At 36.3% G+C, this 18,447-nt stretch overlaps 1 protein-coding gene across 2 annotated transcripts; it reads left to right on the top strand.

The window, feature by feature from the left end:
- The first annotated feature begins 820 nt into the window (after positions 1-820).
- Positions 821-12,220, top strand: LOC109217885. Of its 2 annotated transcripts, none has more exons than XM_019382175.1 (14): positions 821-941; positions 2,467-2,554; positions 2,642-2,750; positions 2,899-2,948; positions 5,119-5,185; positions 5,812-5,884; positions 7,164-7,219; positions 7,489-7,585; positions 8,497-8,581; positions 8,907-8,969; positions 9,503-9,562; positions 9,829-9,921; positions 11,398-11,460; positions 11,558-12,220. In XM_019382175.1, exons 1-14 carry the CDS (start codon positions 886-888, stop codon positions 11,642-11,644), a joined length of 1,047 nt encoding a protein of 348 aa, XP_019237720.1. In that variant the 5' UTR covers positions 821-885; the 3' UTR covers positions 11,645-12,220. The 2 variants fall into 2 exon arrangements, with proteins under 2 accessions (XP_019237720.1, XP_019237721.1); XM_019382176.1 differs by having other exon boundaries at positions 822-941; positions 2,467-2,558; positions 2,646-2,750.
- Positions 12,221-18,447: the final 6,227 nt, after the last annotated feature.

Genomic DNA, 18,447 nt, shown 5'->3' on the forward strand with positions numbered 1-18,447 from the left:
ATTTATGGTTATTTTTTTCTAACAGTTCATATTAAATATAGTTTCTTACAAACTTATAACAACAACTACGGTATGAGGAGGGTGATGTGTACGCCTACCTTACCCCTACCTTTAAGGAGGTAGAGATATTGTTTCTGAAAGACCCTCGGCTCGAGAGCAAAACTAGGAACAAGTAAATAACAACAACAAGGCTAGGAAAATGATACCAATAATGTATGAACCGAAAAATAAGCAAATGGAAGAAAGCAATAGCAAGAAGTAGTAACACGACAAAGTACTATAAAAACGAAGCGGAAGATAGTACTAAAAAACAACCCTAATACTAGCACTCTAAGAATCGAAGATAATGTACTAGTCAGCTAACCCTAATAAATATGGAACAAATCAGAAAAACACACTACGACTTATTCCCCTTCAACCCTAATATTCGACCTCCATCCTGTCAAGGGCCATGTGCTCCATAAGCCGAAGTCACGCACCTCTCCCTAATATTTCTTAGACCGTCTTCTACCTCTTCTCCTACCGTTCACACCTCCTCACCGAGGCATAGGGAGCTTTGGCTTTTCACATGCCCGAACCATCTAAGTCTCGCTTCATACATCTTATCCTCCATATGAGCCGCACCTACTTTCTCTCAAATATCCTCGTTCCTAATCCTATCCAACCTAGTGTGGCATGTTAAATATGTTCGTTAAATTTTAATAGAGACTAAAAGTACTCAGTTTTTACAAATTTTAAAAATCTCATAATTATATTTAAGGAACTATTTTAAACTAATGGACCTTTTCTGTCATTTTCTCAATTTTAATTTTAAAGGAATGAAGAATCTGAAATAAAACGGTTTTAAACTGGAAATATTGGAAAGGAAAGAAGATTTAGAAGAAGATGTCAACGGAAATACAGTCTTCTTTAATCTCTGCATCCCCAGACGAAAATAATCTGTAAGAGCTAAATCCTCCAATCTATTCGCACCATTCATATATTTCCAAAATTCGTAATTATTCGAATACTGTTGTTGTATGTATTTATGCTGATTGAAATCGTCAGTTTTCTAGTTTTCATTTTGAAATACAGGAATGGTTCTTTTTAATTACCTGCTAAGTGAAATAATTTTTAAGCTCACATTTTCCTAGCTAAGAAGCTGATCAATTCAGCAAATACTTGTACATTCTTTTTGTCATATTCGTTGTTACATATCTAGGGATTTGAACTTATTTAAGTTCAGTTGGAATCACGGGGAATTGTGCTTCGGTTGAGCAGACGTTAAATTTGGGAAGTCAAAGGGTGTTCTTAGGATTTTGCAAGGACTTTAGTCACCGAGGAATGTAGGGGATAAATACTCCACCCTTAACAAGAGGTCAAAGCTTCGAGCCTTGGAATCGAGAAATAAGTGCTTCCTATTTTGATAGTCCTATTTGGGTTGTGGGGTGGTTTGGGGGGGGGGGGGGTCTGGTTAGTTGAGCCAGTGGATGCCGGATACCGAATGGAACCAGAAAATGATAGTCTACAAGGGTCCCAAGGGATTTCCTAGTAGTTGAAGAGCTAGAGTGACAACCTTGGGAAACAAGGTTGGAATCCTAGCAAATGTGACACTAGGTGAATTTCTCAAATCTACTTAAGCCTTGATGACCAGAGTTACTCAATACTTGTGTTGATAGGGGATAGTGTCTACCTAGTTGATTAATCAAAGGTGTGTGCGTGTTTATTGAACATCGCCGTTATAAAGAATGTTAGTTTGCGAGATTGCTATTGTAATTCTTGGACAAAGTTACAATAATATTAAGTGATTTCTTCCCATCCACCCAAGCCTTGGTGGGGCGAGTTATCTGGTACCGTGCTGGTGGGAAGTAGTAGGTATCCGGTGGAATAGTCGAGGTGCGCAAGTTAGATGGAAAATCACTGTTATAAGATCAAACTTTTTTGTGTTTTTCTTTTGTTTGTGAGCTTCAGTCCCTATGTGAGCTTCACAAAGAACAAGTTCTGAGAAAAGGAGGAGGGTTACAATAAAATGACTGTTATGTTACAGAAGTGTAACTATGTTGAATCCACCAATACTAAATTTGTCGGGGCGTAGCGAATTAGGCATGTGCAACAGTCTTGGGATGAAAACAGTCTGAATAAAACATAATGGATACAGGGGATTCACATAATCAATCCCAATTAGTTTGGGTTTAAGGTATAGTTGATTGAATTTCTTCTATGAGCTCCTACCAAAATTTGATTGAGTTTCTTATAGTTCTCTAACTGACTATACTCTCGCGATCTTTAGAGTCAGCACCTTAACTGTAAGTTAGAAGGCTGTAATCTGTGAGAGTATCTCTAAAGGCTGGAAAGATTTAAAGAATGGAGGGAGAACTCAGGATGATATACATGTAGTGTCTAAGCAAACTATAGATTATTCCTGTTTTGACCTAATACTTCAGCTTCTCTTGCTAATAACTGATTATGCTGCTTGTTCAACTGTAGGTTTGTGGACGTACTGCATGAAGCACCTCTATCCGGTCATAGGAAGCCTACGAGCCTTATTGGGAGTATTTTCTACTTTTTCTTATTGGCAAGTATTAGTTCATGAATTCTTTGTGGCTTGACAAAGATGCAAATTTAGCCACATTCTAGGTGAACTAATTATGATGATTTCTAGTCAGGCTTTGCTATTTTGGCGGTGGGAGCTACATGGATATTTCACCCTATAGAAGGATTAGTGTTCCCACTTCTTTGCAGTTGTAATGTTGCCCTCCTTGTTGTCACAGGTTCGATATGAAGTCAAATTCTCTGACTTCTTTCCTTTGCTTTCAGCAAATCATAAGTTTTAAATCTGCTGCGCTTCATTATATTGTTCCAGCAGCTGACTTCCCTCTATAGTTCTATGCCTAAAACAGAAGTGTTTGATATCTGTAGGCATTTTTCAGCAATATCTGGTCTATCAAGTTAAGAAAATACGGCTACAGGTCAGTATTTCTATTATATTTCTGCTAAAAATATGTGCTGATCCCAACTAGCTCGGGATCGAGGTTTTGTTGTTGGACTGGTGATTAATATTATTCTTTCAATATAGCCTGAGATGAAAGTTATTAAAAAAGTTAAAAAACAACGCTGGAAGGGCAATGAATTATATCAAACTTCCTCAGCTATAAATGATTATATTACCTCATTGGATTGGACTTAACTTTCATCCACACCTTGCCCTTCTCCTCTCCCTCTCTTGTGACATGTGCACAAAAGAAAACATGGAATAAAAATTATCTCTTTATATATAATCTTGGCAGAAATCATCTAGTTGTGAGGTCTTCTGCATCTGCATATTAAATACTGTTATGGTGCCTGTTGCTCCCAAACGCACACGCAAGTATATGTGGTCGACAAGTAATATAGGATTGTAAGTCCAGATATCGTACCCACAGGGACTTGTGATTAACTATCAACTAAATTAAACCAAACAATTAATCTATTTAAGCGATTCCTAAAGTATGAATATTTAACTAAAGATAATCTAGAGTAACAAATTAAGAGATTAAAGAAAACAACGACAAGCTTAAAGCCGAATTCAATGTGAGTGAATATTCTAGAGCTATGGGTTAGCTAATCCCGTTGAGTTTTCCACTTAAATCGTCTAATTAATTTATCTGATTTATTGGTTGACAGGGTTAATATTGGTCGTAGCCTTCTCCCGAAGTACAACTCGCCTATTCAAGCTAACTTAACTCCTATATTCCTATGAAATTAGGATTAACAAGAACGCATTTATAATTCCCGTATAATAACCAAGCAAGGCGATTAGGTATATTCCTATCCTAACCGCAAATCCGCTCCCCCTTAGAGTTAAGATCTTGCTCTACTCAATCTTATATGCAATCTAGAATTCCCTCTCCCGAGTTCAATCCTAGATTCGTAGATAGTATTCAATTGGTGATCAAGCAATCAAATAATTAAGCGCAAGATTGAATAAATAAACCAATATGATAAAATAATAAGAACAATTCAAGCTTCAAACTACAACGTTCATGTAGCACCCAACAACTCTAGAACAAATAAACTATGAAACTAAAAGAAGAGAAGAGAAGAAAAACTAGTTAGAAGCCTCCTCCAAGCGGGGTGTGTGTTCCCCCACGTGAATTCTCCTCCAAAGTATGTTAGTTATCCTCAAAAGTGGCGTCCTCCCCTCAAAAATATGTTTAGTCTCGCTTTTATACGTGTTGGATAGGTCTAGGGCCGAATAAACCGTGTCCCGGACAAAATAGGACAAAATTCGCGTCACCGGCGCCCAGCCCGGCGCCAGGCGCCCTCCATAGCGCCCCCATACTTGTGCATACTGTTTTTGGCGCCACAGGTAGGGCTGGGCGCCACCTGTGGCGCCCAAATTCGCAAGTTTTCCGGTTTCGTCCGTTTTGGCTCAAATCTTGCGCGTTTCGCCCCAATTTCTCCCGAATCATTCCTACACATAAAAACACATCAAATTAACATAAATCAACACATTTAACATCCTAAATTCACGAAACAAAAGTAAAATATGAGGCGATATACATAGAAATATATATACTTTAAGCTAAACATCAGCGCCAAAACATTCATATTATTCAAGTGGCTTTCATAGTCCGGTCTAAGCTAGTTGGCACTCCACGGAGTTTGCAAAGTGGTGGGTACCAGTAAGTTGGAGAAACAGATCAGTATAGTAGAATAACCTGATATACAAACTGTATGGGACTAAAGGTTTCGCGAATGAGGTAGTGCATTGTAGAAGTACCTAGATCTTGAGAATGGATCAAGGAAATCATGAAATGTGCTTCTTAACCCATTAGTTGCTTCGAGGATTTCCAGGCTTTTGTTTATTTTTTTCTCTCGTATCTATCCTGGGGGTACAAGAAAGGTAAGGTCCGTTAACCAAGTTGGCAACTTCTCTGCACTACAATTCAGATACAAATTCTCAGGGTTTCAGTTGTCTTTCTTTTGGTGAATGGGAGACTTGTGGTGGCACTACTTGGATGGGAATTACATTTTACTGCAATATTCAGTTATCAAGATTGATATTTTTCATCTTCATTGCAGTGTTCTTATTATCAAAATTATAAGACAAGTGATGATTTCTGAAGTTTGTAGTAATCCGAACTTTAAATTTTGCAGGGGTACTATATTTTCAGCCAGAAACTGAAGCATATTATTCGCCTACCATTTGCTACAATCGCGTATGGTACGCATTACCTGGTCCTCTAGTTTATGCGTCAGCTCTTCTTTATACTCTTTTGCTTGAGTGGTGATAATCATCGCCAGCAAAAATCTGTGGTCAAAACAAATCTTGCTATAGTATCCAACTGTAAATTTCACATGCTGACTAATCTGCTATAGGTGAATTGCATCTCTGTTATTTTCTTGCAGAATTACAATTATTTTCTATGTATGATATTGTTTAATTTGCATATGGGGATCCGATTCTTGATTATTGTTTAATTTGCATATGGGGATCCGATTCTTGATTTCACTTATGCAAAATTTGGATTCTTCTCAACCCTCCACTACACTCCCAGAAAAGGGGAAAAAGAGGCTGAGTAAATATGAGTGAGAAGTAATACAAACTCTGAGCTTAAAAGATAATTTTCATGATCACAAGATGTGTCCATGAAAAGCTATTAAATTTCTTTTTCTTTTTAAAGAAAAGCTTTACTGCTCTAATTTCGTGACAGATTCTTCTGTTATCTGACACTTACAGAACTACTAGTTTAATTCCTAAGTTGCTTTCGTGATTGTTCAAAAGGTTTCAGATCATTTTTCTTCTGTTGGTTTTTAAATGGATATCCATTTGAAACACTTCAATTACAGGAACCTCAGCGATGCTGCTTGTCATGGTTTGGGATCCACGTATTAGCATCCTCTCTATATCAACACTACTCAGGTTTACATTCCAAGAAACTGGCTGCATCTATTTTTTCAGTTATATGCGGTTCCTTGCATAAAGAGATGTTCATTCAACAACTTTCAGTGTTGAAATGGCCCCTGGCGACTTTTTCCTTCTTAATTTGTGATAATTTCTCTGATGTATACTGCTGTTATGAATTATTCCTTTACGAAGGAGTGCTATGATAGAGTTACGTTGTATGAAAACATAAAAGCTAAATCTAAGTCACCAACTTAGTGCTAGTCTTTGTTATCTCCCAAAAAAAAACTTAGTTATGGTAACACTTTTAAGCAAGGTAGCATATTAAGTCAGATAGTTGGTTTTGCGGATAGATTTTATAGAAATCTATAGGATTTCACGTTTTGGATAACTAGAGCATTTTGAAATACGGAACTGTGATGGGGAATAATAACTTTATTACCATCCATAGACAAGTTATAGACGAGGAAAGTGAGTCAAGGTCTTATATGGAACGTTGTTGGAGCTTTAAGTATTGTCTGCTATGTTCCAAAATGAAAAAGGTAAAGGAACTGATTTTCCCTATTTCTTATTTAATTTGCTTTGTTTTGAAATAAGAAGAAACATTTTAACTAACAACCTGAAGACATTTTCAGTTACAATATTTTCCAGAAAACTCTCACAGATATAGAGTATAATGAGGCAGACGGTAAAATCTAAGCTGCTTCCGTTTTCGCTCTAGTTTAGAGAAATCCACTTAAAATGACTGAAAGAAAATGAATATGAATTTGGAATTGAAAGATATTCGATTTCGATATTTTTTCCGGACTCGCACAGATGACGAGTGTAATGAGGCAGAGGGTAACACCTAAGTTGCTGCCATTGTCGCTTTGGTTTAGACAAATCCAGTTCAAGGACAAAAAACAGTGAAGGTGGTTTTGATATATCGATAGTGAAAAAAAAAAATAGGACCAAAATTGTCATTTTTTTGGGGGTGGGATTTTATATGCATTTGTATTTGGGCATTGAATGTACTTCATGGATATGGCCTATCAACTTCTAGTTCCCTAAGAACAATTCATCTAAAATCATTATTCATGGGTGGTGGAAGTCGGAACAAAGAACTTGAAGGTTTCACTTGCTCAAGTCCGATCCGAGGGCCGCTTCTAGGCTTTTAATTTTTGTTTAGCACCTCAAGGATATATATTTGGTTGCATTCATGCAGGGTTGGAGGTTGCATGAGCTATAGCAGTGGTGCTGAAGTTTATATGTTTATTCTTTGTACTGTTTTCTATAGTTTTATTGCTTCATTTTTCAGGATCATCATGCTGACTGAAGTAGTATGTGCTGGTTCTTTCATGACAGTCTATATTGGTGAGTAAATTCCTTTAATGGATGCCTTTAACAAGAGTCGATTTTTCGGTAAAATTCTATCGTTTTCAAATTCCTTGACTGTCTAGAAAAGACTCCTGCAGAATTGCATGAAAGGGAGATGACAGCTACAAGTTAAATCCTCTTCATATTTGAGAACTGAAAATTGTTTTCTGGCTTTGAAATCACCTATTAGAAATTCCGACCTGTTCTATATTGTCAGGATGTATTAGATGAGAAATAAAGTCAATTAAACCTTCTACTGTCTGCAGGTTGTGTTCACCAGTACAATTCCTTAGATTCCCAGCCTGATGTTTTAAAGTCACTTTATTCTCCACTTCAACCATCAAGTTCTCTGGAAGGTTTGAGGTACCTCACAGGTTTATTTTTTGATTATGGAGAAACATTTTGTCCATTAATTTGGTCACTGTTACTTTACCCTAAATTTGCATCAGATTATGGAGGGCTCTTTCACAATTCTATTTAAAACAAGGTGCCATGCATGTGTTTCTGTTTCTTCAAGCATTTGTAGCCACTTTTATAAAAAGCTAAAACTAACTTCAGCACGCTTCTCTTTGAGTCTGTGATTAGATAAAAATTACGCTCTACTCTACTTGACTAGGAAACAAATGGTGCAATGTGTTTGGCAAGTCAAATTACTCTTTCACTTCTTATATAGATAACTCTAAAAAGCTTTATTAGGTCTTGTTGATTGCATTAGAGAGGTGTCTAAACTACTGGCTGGAATCTGGGAAAATGGGAAGTTTTGTTGAAACAATGTAATATCAAATCTAAAAGAATATAATGAGGTGCTTATTTTATGTCAAGTGAAATATGGATGATGGGAAACTTTGCGTTACAAAAAAAAAAAGGTAAAATAAATTGGGATGACCAAAAATGAGTTGGGTATTGGGATTGACAAAATTTTCATCTTTGTTTGAGTTCATGAATGTTGAGATATAGTTAGTACTGATAAGTGCTTTTGCTACATGATACCTATTTTGATTTCTGATATGGTCAAGCATTTGGTAGTTGGAGAAGTGGGAGGCCTTTGGAGGAATAACTGAGGCTAAAATAATAAATCTCAAATATCTTTTTATGTATGTTTTCAGACCGATCATTATGTATTTGTACTTTTATTATGTCAATGTGACACTATCTTTATGGCCCTTGGACTGGGGACTTCTACGAAGAGATGGAAGAAAGAGCTTGACAGTTGCTTCACTGCTTGTTCTTGATGATACAAATGATAATTTTGCTAAGAGCCTTTTGTTCTACAGGTACCAGGATGGTGGTCGACTATCAGATCAGCAGATGGCATTGTTGCAATATCAGCAAGAAAATATACACTTTTTGAGTGAGGAGGTATGTGGTTATTAAAATCCTATGTTGCTGGCAACGCGCTTCCCAAGCTTTTTGGTGGTTGGGGAGGGAGTAGAAACTGGAGTTTGGGCTGGTCCAATTTTTCTAGTTGGTGCATCAAGCAGTTAATAGTCCATAGAGGATATTTCTTACTATAGGTTAAGAATCTCCTGTTTTTTCTTGGAAAGGAAAGTGCTGTAGACATTTATAGGTATTATCTCTTCAGGACGTATATATCCCTTATGAACAAAAGGATTTTAATCCCGATTGTTCCTTCTGGAACTTTTTCTTTCTTTTCTCTGAGTTAATTTAATCCTTTTTCTTCTAGATTCTTAGACTGCAAGAAACCTTAAGCAAATACGAAAGATCTAATGATGGGAATGCACCTCAGGTATGTTTGTCCTTGTCAAAATTGTGTTGCTGTTTCTGTACTATCTAGAAAGAAATAACATTACTTGTTGGCTGCATGTCGAGTTAATTATATTTAAGCTATAAGAATAAATTGAGGGGAAAAAAGAACTTGAAAACATGAACTTATAAGATCTCAGTTGAAGTACTGTCCTTTTAAGATTATCACCCAGCTTTTTTGTCCTATTAGTCGGGGCATCCAAAAGGTTGGCCCTGATTCTATTATTTTGATCGCTCATGCAAATGACTTTTGACTAACTGAGCAAGTAGTATTTGTTAGCAACTGAAAAGGAAAAAAAATTCCAAAAGTAGATGGTGAGAACAATATTGCATACACCAGCACTTTCATCTTTTATGATTCTCTCAAGGATTTTTCTTTCCGAAAGCAAAATTAATATTTTGGATATTATGGACTGCTGATAATGGAATCAGCCATGTTGAGTAGTCATTAATCACTTGGATTTGTTACTAAGATTTCAAAATGATGATGTTAACGAGTCTTCTTGGTCCTGCCAGGTTGATCTTGCTCACTTATTGGCAACTCGAGATCAAGAGTTACGCACACTTAAAGCTGAGGTATTACGTAGCTTGTGGTCTTTTTGTCCTTTTTTCATTTCCAGCTGACCTATGGTTCTGACTAGTATACGTGCAATTGTATGTCTGTTTTGTGGCTTCTTTTTGAGTGAGATTCTCCTCTCTCATTCCCTTATTGTTTTCTGGTGGAAGTCGTTGGTATTAAGATTGTAATTTCTTTTCTCACAAGAGTCTTGCTTTCAAACTGGAAATTTAGCTCTTCTTGTTTTATCCCTTTCTCTCTTCTTCTAAATACTTGTGTGTTTCAGATGAATCAATTGCAATCTGAGCTGAGGCTTGCTCGATCTATAATAGAGGAGAAGGATACTGAGATTCAACGTATTCGCCATGCAAATAATCAGGTGTGTTTTAAAATGCTTTAAAAGTCAAGTAGCATTTTTGGGTTATGAAAACAAGTAAGATATTTGGTGTAATTACAGCTGAGTTTAATTTTCTTCTAGGGACGGTCGCCTGTGTTGATTCTGTCTTGCTTGCATATTTTGTACTTTTCATTAAGCAATTGGGACTTATTTGCTATTAAGAATAAACTTATTATAAAATAACATTTTAGTATTAGCTTTTGATGTAATCATTATTGGCCTAATAAAATTGGACCCTTTTGAAAGAAATTAGCATATTGATATCAGACTGATTTCTTGGGTCTCTTTGTTTACGGTGTTAATTAATTTATTGGTTGCTAAAGGTCGTAGTTAGTAATATCTAATTTGTCAAATGTGCATTCCAATTTCATAAAGCTTATATCTTGACTTCTTTTTTCTCGTTCAAGCTAACCCTAATAGTTACCCCAAATGTAAAATTTAATTTTAGTTGTATGACTTACTTATATTTAGGATAATCGAAAGTTCCTGTTTTTGACAAAGAAATATTATGAATTTATGCATCTAATTTTTCCACGGTGTGGTTTCCCTTGTTTCACCTAAATTTGAGGAGCTCAAATTTTTTATTTTGATGGATTGTCTTCCTTTATTGTTCATTTCTTCAAGTATAAAGAATTACGAGAAAATGTCTTTGCCACCTTGGGACACGATTAGATGTAAGTATTATTTTATTTGTGTGACAATCTGTCTGGAAAATGAATCTACTGAAAATGTCAAGATAGTTTGGCTTCGGTCATCTAATATACATTCTCAATCTCTAGAATTTGGATATCCAACATAAACAGCAAAGCCACAGTACAACTGTATGTAGTATGTAACTGTGAGATATAGTGAAAGGCAAATGATGATAGTCCAAACACACATCATCCATTTATATGTCCATGTCAACATGTAATTCTTACATTTACATTATTGCTATGTCGAGGGTCAATTCAACTCTTTCTGAGATTCTGCGATTGATAATTAAATTATTTCTCATCCCACTTTTTCATTGAGGGAGGTAATTGTTTGTCCTCTCACTCCTGGGAGTAGATGCTTCTTTGGGATAGGAAATAAGTCTACCAGTTTGCTTCTATAACACTATTAGATGGTATGAAAGATATTATAAAATGAAGTCCAGACACATTTCACCCTCTAGGGGTTCTTTTACTGAATACAGAAGGCATTTCTAGTGCTTAGCTGAGTGCAACATTGTAGGGTTGCTAGCAATTCCTAAAGAACCATATACACTGGTACTACGCCGTAGTTAGTAGTTACTAACTAGCGTTATTCTATCTGAGTATCTTCATTGTCTGTCTTGTATAGTTGTTGGGCTCTCCCTTGATCTTGCGTTTTTCTTTTTCTTTTTCTTTTTTCAAAGTAGTTTGCATGACATCTCTCTCTCTCTCTCTCTCTCTCTCTCTCCCTCTCTCTCTCTCTCTCTCTCTCTCTCTGTAACAGTATGTAGAAGAAAATGAGAGACTTAGAGCTATTCTGGGAGAATGGAGCAGCCGAGCAGCTAAGGTAACTTCATCGTTTGTGGTACATTGCTATAATATTGTTGTTTCCTTTTTCTCTTAGCTAAAGTTATACACCAAATGTTTTCTTGGCTGGATAAAAGCTTGAACGTGCTTTGGAAATGGAAAAGATGTCAAACTTGGAGCTGCATAAAAAACTAACCACACTGAAAACTCAAACGCGTGAATAGTGCTAGCAAGTGGTTACTTTTCTAACAGTTTAAGATCTTTCGCAACACTATGAAGAAAAGGGTATCTACAGAAGATGACTATGATACCGTCGTTCTTGGATGACCTCATGGTCCTATCTGCACATGTACAGACTAAGCCATCTTAGCCAATGTTCTCAACAATAGTTTGCTTAATGTAGCAACTTTAAAAATTCCAGCTTGTATAGTTTATCCACTATTATTTCTCCCATTTCTTTGTTCCTATATCAGTTGCATTCGGAAGAAATGTCTGCTCCGAACAAATTGCTTTCGCTGAGCCGAGGATCTTTCGGAAACAGCCTCTCAAATCCTCTGGGTTAGGGGTAAGGTCTGCGTACACTGTACCCTCCCCAGGCCCCACTTGTGGGATTTTACTTGGTTGTTGGTTGTTGTTGTTGTTGTACATTACTGCTATAGCCTAAACTTTGAAGGCTGCTTTTGCAGTGTCAATGTGCCCAACATGGGGTGACATTGGAAGGAGGAAATGATCTCCTATGCCCGTTTACAATTTGAACAGAAAAAAGTGACTCGACCAAGTTCTCGTGTTTTATTTACGGATCTCCTATATTTTTTAGTGATATCCTATGCAAAAGGTCATATCAATTAAAATAGCATTTGTAAGAATTCAACTGATGTGGATAGTGTGAACTGTGAAGGCATGGCAGTTGGTACATGAGTAAGAATGCTGGTCTCCTGAGTCTAACAATCACAAGAAGGATACTGTTACAGTAGGGTGTCAAATGGGCGGGTTGGGCTGATTTTGGGCGGGTCAAAAGGGTGAGTCAATAAATGTGCGGTCATTGATCCGCCCAAAAATATCTTGGGCTGAGATGGGTTGGGTCAAGTTGGGTTAAAATTTGGGTCATAGCCAACTTGCCCAACTTTTATCAAGCTTTAACTAATATGTATTGTTTTCTAATAAATTGCTTAATTATCAAATAAGACTCTTTTCTTTTGTTATTGTCATATATAACATATCAAACCAAAAAAAAAATTTAAGCAAAGTTACTCATGGATCAATTTGGGCTAAAAATCGGGTGAAATTCAAAAATAGCCAGATTTACTAGTGGTAATTGAAAAATAGTCACAGTTTCAAAAGTAATCGAAATTTAGCTACTTTTAATGTAAAGATAAATCTGAATGAAAATACTGTTCAAAATTCGGAAAATATTCTAGCATAATATACTGGAGTTCGAATTTTTTACTGCTGGAGTTCCAGCATAATATGCTGGAAGTTCATACACAAGTGCTTCAACTCCAGTATATTATGCTGGAACTTTCCGTTTGCTGGAGTTCCATCATAATATGCTGGAAGTTCATACACATGTTCTCTAATCTCCAGTATATTATGCTGGAACTTTTCGTGTTGCAGCAAAATAGTGGCTATTTTTCAATGACTTTGCAAATGCTGGCTATTTTTCAATTACCAGTCCGAAAACTGGCCAGCTCGTGCTATTTTCACCTAAAAATCAGCCCAACTTTCGATGGGCTGAAATGGGTTGGGTCAAGATGGGCGGAGTTCAATAAATAAGCGGGTCGATGACCGGTCCAACCTTGGACGGATTGGATAGATCAAATGAGTTTGGGCTCAAATTGCCACATCTGTGTTAGAGATATAAAATGCCATTATCAGTATATAGGATTTCAAAGGGTTTTATAGTAGTGCAAAGTTTTTGGTTGGATGTTTACATTTTTTTCCACATAATACGAGTCTCAACCCATTCTATTACTTTGGATTAATTGTAGACCATCTCCATCTTTTATATTGTTGTGAAGTTCTTTGTTCAACGTAATTATTTTAGTGGATTTTTCTTTGACTATCCTCCAAATATCTAAGAAAAGATTTAAACAAAGTAAAACATGAAAGTCGAAATGAAGAAGTGAGGATTCGTATAGCTGACTCTAACTTGTTTGGAATTGAAGAAGTGAGGATTCGTATAGCTGACTCTAACTTGTTTGGAATTGAAGCGTGACAGTAGTTGTTAAAACATGAAAGTCGAATTTTTTAATTGAAATGTATGAAGCATACTGACGTTCTTAATTGGGGAGCTTGTATCATGTTTTTTTACTTTTAAGTTATTATTCAGTAGAAAACACAAACTTAACACCAAATTAACCTAAAAGAAAAGCAGGAAAATTTCAAAATTACGTCGAAAAGAGTTAAAATATCATGGTATAGCCAGTTTTCACACTGGTCAATGAAAAATAGCCAGCGTTTATCAAGTCGATGAAAAATAGCCACTATTTTGCTGCAACAGGGACCGGTCCAGTATAATATACGGGATTCTGGTGCATTTGTGTACGAACTCCAGCATATTATGCTGGACCGGTATACTTTGCTAACTCCTGTAAAATTTGCGGGAGACTGGAGCACCAGTGCTCCAAACTCCAGTATATTATACTGGACAATTATACTTGCTGGAACTCCCGTAAAATTTGCGGGAGTTCCAGCATAATTATGCTTGAACTCCCGTAAAATTTGCGGGAGTTCCAGCATAGTTATCCTAGAACTCCCGTAAAATTTACGGGAGTTCAAGCATACTTATGCTGGAACTCCCGTCAAATTTGCGGGCGTATTTTTCTGGATTTTGAACGGTGTTTTCGCTCAGATTTAAAGTGGCTAAATTTCGATGACTTTTGAAACTTGGCTATTTTTCAACGACCAGTGGTAAATCTGGCTATTTTTGAATTTCTCCCTCGAAAAGAGGGCCAGACGGCCTTGAGTTAAAATTTCACGGTATAGCCAATTTTCGGACTGGTCAATCAAAAATAGCCAGCGTTTACCAAGTCAATGAAAAATAGCCACCGTTTTGCTGCAATAGAGACTGGTCCAGCATAATATNCCATTATACTTGCTGGAACTCCAATATATTATGCTGGAGTTCTAGTGTATTTATGCTGGAACTCCATCATATTTGCTGGAGTTCCAGCATACTATCCTGGAACTCCAGTATAATATGCTGTAGTTCAAGTATACTTATGCTGGAACTCCAGCATAATATACTGGAGTATTTTCCGGGTTTTGAACAGTGTTTTCGCTCAGATTTATCTTTTCATAAAAAGTGGCTAAATTTCGATTACTTTTGAAATTGAGCTATTTTTGAACGACCAGTTGTAAATCTGACTATTTTTAAAAATCACCCAGTGACTCATTATAGTGGATTATTATTTTATTGCTCAAATGCAACCAAAAAACTCAATATGGCAACATCAAATCATTGACAATTAAGCATGTACAAAATCATCATAAACGTCTTTGTTCACCTGAAGAATGAATCTGCCCTATATACTGCAATACGTGCAGAAATCAAGTAAACATCATCCTAATTTTATCTGAAAATTAAGGGGTCGTTTGGTTGAGAAATAAGTTGTTCCATAATTAATTATTCCGGAATTAGTTATCCCATTCCCCCACGCAAATAAAAATACTATAATTCCGGAATATCTAATCTCGGGATTAGTTATACCACAATTTTATTTCAACTAAATGTGGGATAAACTCATCTCAAATTTAATTGCGAGATTAATTATTCCTTATCCCTAGTACCGAACGAGAAAGGTTGAATATGAGAAGAGACAAGAAGACACCTAATAGACCAAATATAGACTATATATATTGACAGTGGTCTCCTAAGAGTGGGATGCAGTGCCCACCTATCCCTCTTTCTTGGCAAAAACTCATCAAAGCAAAATAATTTAACTATAAAAAGTACTAGTCACAATTACAAATTATGATGTTAATTAATCAGAATTAAGTAAGAAGAGTTTATGTAAGAGAAATTGTTGAGTTTTTTAAGCTCAAATAAGCTTAAAAGAGGGTGAATGAGAAATGAAGGGAAAATGAAAATTTTAAGTTTTCCCCCTTGATAATGGGATATTGTCCCATATTGGAAGAGGAAAAGGTTTTTGATGGGTATATATACAATTGCTCTTCTTTTAGCTCTTAAAGAGTTAAGAAGAAGGCAAGCCTCGCGCCGTCGTCGTCGCTTGGCTCGGCTTCGGCTTCGGTTGATTAATTAATTAATTAATTTTTTGGACTAAATTTATTTGTTAATAGTAAATATTAACGTAATATTATTAAATATTCGTGTTTGTAACGGAAGATTAATAGTCCAAATTATCCGTTTCATTGACTCTGCCCGTCCGGTTTTTGTAACGAAAAATGTTTCCTCTGCCCGTTTTAATTTGCGTAAATGGTCATTTACGTTATGGCCATTTTACGTAACTGACCTCTCTTCGTTTGAACTCAACAGGTTGGGGCTATAAATAAGTTGTCCATTCTCTCAGATTTTCCATAAGAATTTCTGACTTCTCCTCCTTTTCTTCTGCATTGTTTTAACTACTAATAAAGCAACAGTAAGTGTGAATTGCTACTGATCTTTGTGTTCGCTGAAACACTAGGCTCGGATTAAAATTCTGTTTCTATTTTCTCATTTCTGTTTATACGTTATTTTATATTCTCCAGAATTATTTTACAAATAGAGGATACTAACAAGCTTAAGGAACTTAATTTATATTCTGTATTTGTGTTATACTCACTGTTTCTGGAGAGTAAAACCTTTGTGGTTTTCTAATCTATTGGAGATTAAACTCTACGTGATTTTAACGTTTGTTTGTGTCATTCTTTTACAGAAATGACGAATGACAACGGGAACCAGACTGTTCCTATGGTGACTGCCAATGCATCGACAAGCCGAACAACACCGGCATTGGCACCGGCAGAAAAACCCAAAAAAAAAATTCGGGATTGATTTCAAGCGGTGGCAGCAGAAGATGTTCTTCTACTTGACTACTTTAAGTCTACAGAAGTTCATTAAGGAAGATGTTCCTGTTCTACCCGATGAAACTCCAGAGAATGAACGCTTTCTCGTGATTGAGGCGTGGAAGCATTCTGATTTTCTGTGCAAGAATTATATTTTTAGTGGACTGGAGGACGATCTGTATAATGTCTACAATAATGTGGAGACGTCAAAAGAACTGTGGATTGCGCTTGAAAGGAAATACAAAACTGAAGATGCCGGGTTGAACAAATTCGTTGCCGCTAAATTTTTGGACTACAAAATGGTAGATAGCAAGTCTGTTATTACCCAAGTCCAGAAATTGCAAGGGATTATTCACGATCTCCTTGCAGAGGGAATAAGTAGAATTAATACTGATGTTGAAAGTATTAATTTATTATGTTTACTAACAGAATTTTCATTGAAGGTCTTGTCATCAATGAAGCATTCCAAGTTGCAGTGATGATTGAGAAGTTGCCTCCTTTGTGGAAGGACTTCAAAAACTACTTGAAATACAAACGCAAGGAGATGTCGCTTGATGATCTCATTGTTCGGTTAAGAATCGAAGTGGACAAAAAAGCTGCTGAAAATAGAGGATGTGAATCTCAACAATAATGGGAGCAAACATCGTTGAGGATACTCCTCAAAATAAGAGAAAGAGGAAGCAGACTTCTGGACCGAAAAGCAACCTAAGCAAGAAGCAGTTCAACGAAAATTGCTACAACTGTGGGAAAGCTGGACACACATCTATAGATTGTCGTGCTCCGAAGAAAGACAATAAGAAGGGTCAAGCAAACATGGTTAAAAAGCACGAAGATGTTGATGATTTGTGTGCTATGCTTTCTGAATGCAACCTGGTGGGAAATACTAAGGAGTGGTGGATTGATTCTGAAGCTACTCGCCATGTTTGTGCCATTAGAGAAGCGTTTGCTACATATGCTCCCGTTGGACCCGAAGAGATGCTTTCTATGAGAAATTCTCCAACGGCCAAAATTAAAGGATGTGGGAAGATATTTCTGAAAATGACTTCTGGCAAGGTGGTGACTCTAAACAACGTCCTTCATGTTTTCGAGATTAGAAAGAACTTAGTCTCTGCTGGACTTCTTGTTAATAACGGGTTTAAATGTGTCTTTGTATCTGATAAGATTGTAATAAGTAAGAATGAGATGTTTGTAGAAAAAGGTTACTTCACTGAGGGCCTTTTTAAGCTGAATGTAATGGTTGTTGAGAATAATAATAAAACTTCAGCTTCTTCATACTTACTTGAGACAAATGATTTATGGCATATACGTTTGGGTCATGTCAATTATAAAACCTTACGGAAAATGATTAACTTGGAAGTATTGCCTAAGTTTGAATGCGAAAAATCAAAATGTCAAATATGTGTGGAATCTAAGTATGTTAAACATCCTTACAAGTCAGTTGAAAGGAATTCAAATCCTTTAGACTTAATTCACACAGATATTTGCGACATGAAGTTAATACCATCTCGCGGTGGAAAGAAGTATTTTATAACTTTTATTGACGACAGTACTCGATATTTCTATGTTTTCTTATTTAATAGTAAAGATGAAGCAATAGACGCATTCAAGCAATACAAAAATGAAGTTGAAATGCAACTTAACAAGAAAATCAAAATGATTAGAAGTGATAGGGGTGATGAATATGAATCTCCTTTTGAAGAAATATGTTTAGAATATGGAATTATTCATCAAATAACGGTCCCTTACACGCCCCGATCCAATGGGATTGCGGAAATAAAGAATCGTTCATTAAAGGAGATGATGAACGCATTGTTGATAAGTTCTGATTTGCCACAGAACTTGTGGGGGGAAGCCGTTCTTACGGCTAACTGGATACTAAATCGAGTACCCCATAGCAAAACACAATCCATTCCATATGAGAAATGGAAAGGAAGGAAGCCCAACTTGAATTATTTTAAAGTGTGGGGGTTTTTGGCAAAAGTGCAAGTTCCTAAACCCAAAAGGATAAAAATAGGACCGAAAA

The sequence above is a fragment of the Nicotiana attenuata genome, unplaced genomic scaffold, assembly GCF_001879085.1.
Source record: "Nicotiana attenuata strain UT unplaced genomic scaffold, NIATTr2, whole genome shotgun sequence".
NCBI lineage: Eukaryota > Viridiplantae > Streptophyta > Magnoliopsida > Solanales > Solanaceae > Nicotiana > Nicotiana attenuata.